Raw genomic sequence first — 2522 nt, forward strand, 5'->3', positions numbered from 1 at the left:
CTTAAACAGTCACAGAACCCAAAGGTCACACCGAGCCTGGAGCTGCTGGAGACCTTACCCCCTGAGAAACCCTTTACTGTCACGCACATTACCAGGTTTGAAGGTTACATTTTTCCCTGACCATCCCCTGCCACTCCCTGGACGGCCTCCTGAGCACATACCTGGCTCCCCGCCCCACCTGCACCGTGGTATTTGAGTGATTGACAGCTCTTTGAGGGCAGGAGGTTTAAATAGCAGGCGAGAGCTGCAACTCCTCACTCTCCTCTCTGAGCAGAAACAGCATCCATCATGACCAGCTACTCTTCCTCCAGGTCGGTGAGGACCAGCACCAGCAGCTCCGGCCGCTCCATGGTCGGCATGGGCGGCAGCAGGCGGGTGTCCTCCATGAAGCTCGGCAGCGTGTACGGCGGAGCGGGAGGCTCTGGCGTCCGCATCTCCTCCGCCTCCATGGGTGGACGCCTCGGCGCCGGCCTGAGCGGAGGGTACTCGTCCTCCATGAGCTACAGCGGGTCCGGCATGGAGGACAGCCTCATCGGCAACGAGAAGTTCACCATGCAGAACCTGAACGACCGCCTGGCCACCTACCTGGCCAAGGTGCGCTCCCTGGAGAAGGCCAACGCCGAGCTGGAGCTGAAGATCAGGCAGTTTGTGGAGAGCAAGGTCGGCCCCACCACCAGAGACTACAGCGCCTACTTCGCCACCATCTCTGACATCACCGGCAAGGTAAGCCTCGTCCTCATCCTCACAGGTAACGGCCAGGTGCGGGGGGGGGGGTCAGTTTACAGAGAAGCTTGAAAAATGACTGAAAGTTTATTGATTATCACATTAATTACTGATTTGATCGACTAATCGTTGAACTGATAGGCCTACTGGCGGTTTGACTCTGTGACGTCACTGAGGTGTTGAACATCACATGACCTGAGCTCCGTCTGTCTTTAGATCCAGAACGCCATCAGGCTGAACGGAGCCGTCCACCTCAGCATCGACAACGCCCGGCTGGCAGCGGACGACTTCAGGACCAAGTGAGTCCGACCCCCCCACACACACACACACACACACACACACACACACACACACACACACACACACACACACCCACACACACACACAGGCCTGATAACTGTGTCGTGGTCCTGCTGCAGGTTCGAGAACGAGCTGGCCATGCGTCAGTCGGTGGAGGCCGACATCGCCGGGCTGAGGAGGGTTCTGGACGAGCTGACTCTGGCCAGGACCGACCTGGAGATGCAGATCGAGGGTCTGAAGGAGGAGCTGATCTTCCTCAAGAAGAACCACGAGGAGGTCAGTGAACGTCACACACTCTTACACACTGTTCAATATGACAATGAAAAGAAGAGTGAGGGACACAACAGCAGCCGGGACGGAGGGTTCGTCCCACATGATGTCCACTGGAATAACGACACTCCTGTAGCGCCCCCCGGTGGCTGCACTGTTTATCACAGCTCCCCACACGACCCTGAGTTCAGCTGCAGACACTGATTTACATCTTAATTATTCCATTCTCTATAAACGGGCTCATGACTGACGTGTCATGGTGTCTGTGCAGGAGCTGCTCGCCGTGCGCTCTCAGATGAGCGGTCAGGTCCACGTGGAGGTGGACGCCGCTCCAGGAGATGACCTCACCAAGGTCATGGCTGAGATCAGAGAACACTACGAGGCCATCACCGCCAAGAACCAGAGAGAGCTGGAGAACTGGTTCCAGACCAAGGTGTGTGTGTGTGTGTGTGTGTGTGTGTGTGTGTGTGTGTGTGTGTGTGTGTGTGTGTGTGTGTGTTTAGACTGACCCCGTGTGTTTGTCCTCTGCAGTCGGAGGCTCTGAACAAAGAGGTCATCACTCAGACCGCCACCCTACAGACGTCCAGGTCAGAGGTCACAGAGGTCAAACGTACGCTGCAGTCGCTGGAGATCGAGCTGCAGTCCATGTTGGGCATGGTGAGTGTCACATGACCGACGCCATGAACAACACAGCTGGAGGCTAAAATCATACTAGTTTTCAAAAGCCTTTTTTTAATCAAGTTAAATTTAATTTAATTAAAGTCAAATTTAAAGATGTTGTGTGAGTTAAAACGTAATACATTCATCTTAATTTATATTTATAGAATTAAAGAATCCATCTTCAGTCAGATCTCCTTTCTCCTCGGAGCAGGACACGAAATATCCACAGACGATGTCGTAACTTTATTTTGAAAGTTTGTGCGTTTCCTCTGCAGAAAGCGTCACTGGAGGGAACTCTGGCCGAGACACAGAACCGCTACGCCATGCAGCTCTCAGGATACCAGATGCAGGTAAGACCCGGTTCTTTAATCCTCCGGATCCGGATCAGTCAGACTAGTGATCCACTTTAACCTGTGCTTCTCCTCCTCCTCCTCCTCCTCCTCCTCCTCCTCCTCCTCCTGCTCCTCCTTCTCCTCCTCCTCCTTCTCCTTCTCCTCCTCTTGCTCCTCCTCTTCCTCCTCCTCCTCCTGCTCCTCCTCCTCCTCCTCTTCGTGCTCCTCCTGCTCCTC

General features: G+C 54.4%; 1 protein-coding gene across 1 annotated transcript in view; it reads left to right on the plus strand.

Moving 5' to 3' along the window:
* Window positions 1-265: 265 nt before the first annotated feature.
* The window catches only part of LOC111653400 (keratin, type I cytoskeletal 50 kDa-like), a 3570-nt gene continuing 1313 nt past the window's right edge, over window positions 266-2522 (plus strand). The window contains exons 1-6 of the mRNA XM_023404003.2: window positions 266-723; window positions 940-1022; window positions 1143-1299; window positions 1565-1726; window positions 1825-1950; window positions 2229-2303. Coding sequence (XP_023259771.1) covers window positions 289-723; window positions 940-1022; window positions 1143-1299; window positions 1565-1726; window positions 1825-1950; window positions 2229-2303 — 1038 coding nt within the window. The 5' untranslated portion in view covers window positions 266-288. The remainder of the gene's footprint in view (window positions 724-939; window positions 1023-1142; window positions 1300-1564; window positions 1727-1824; window positions 1951-2228; window positions 2304-2522) is intronic.

Source organism: Seriola lalandi, unplaced genomic scaffold (genome assembly GCF_002814215.2).
Source record: "Seriola lalandi dorsalis isolate HSWRI2012SDOR001 ecotype SW California unplaced genomic scaffold, Sedor1 jcf7180002054193, whole genome shotgun sequence".
NCBI classification, from domain to species: domain Eukaryota; kingdom Metazoa; phylum Chordata; class Actinopteri; order Carangiformes; family Carangidae; genus Seriola; species Seriola lalandi.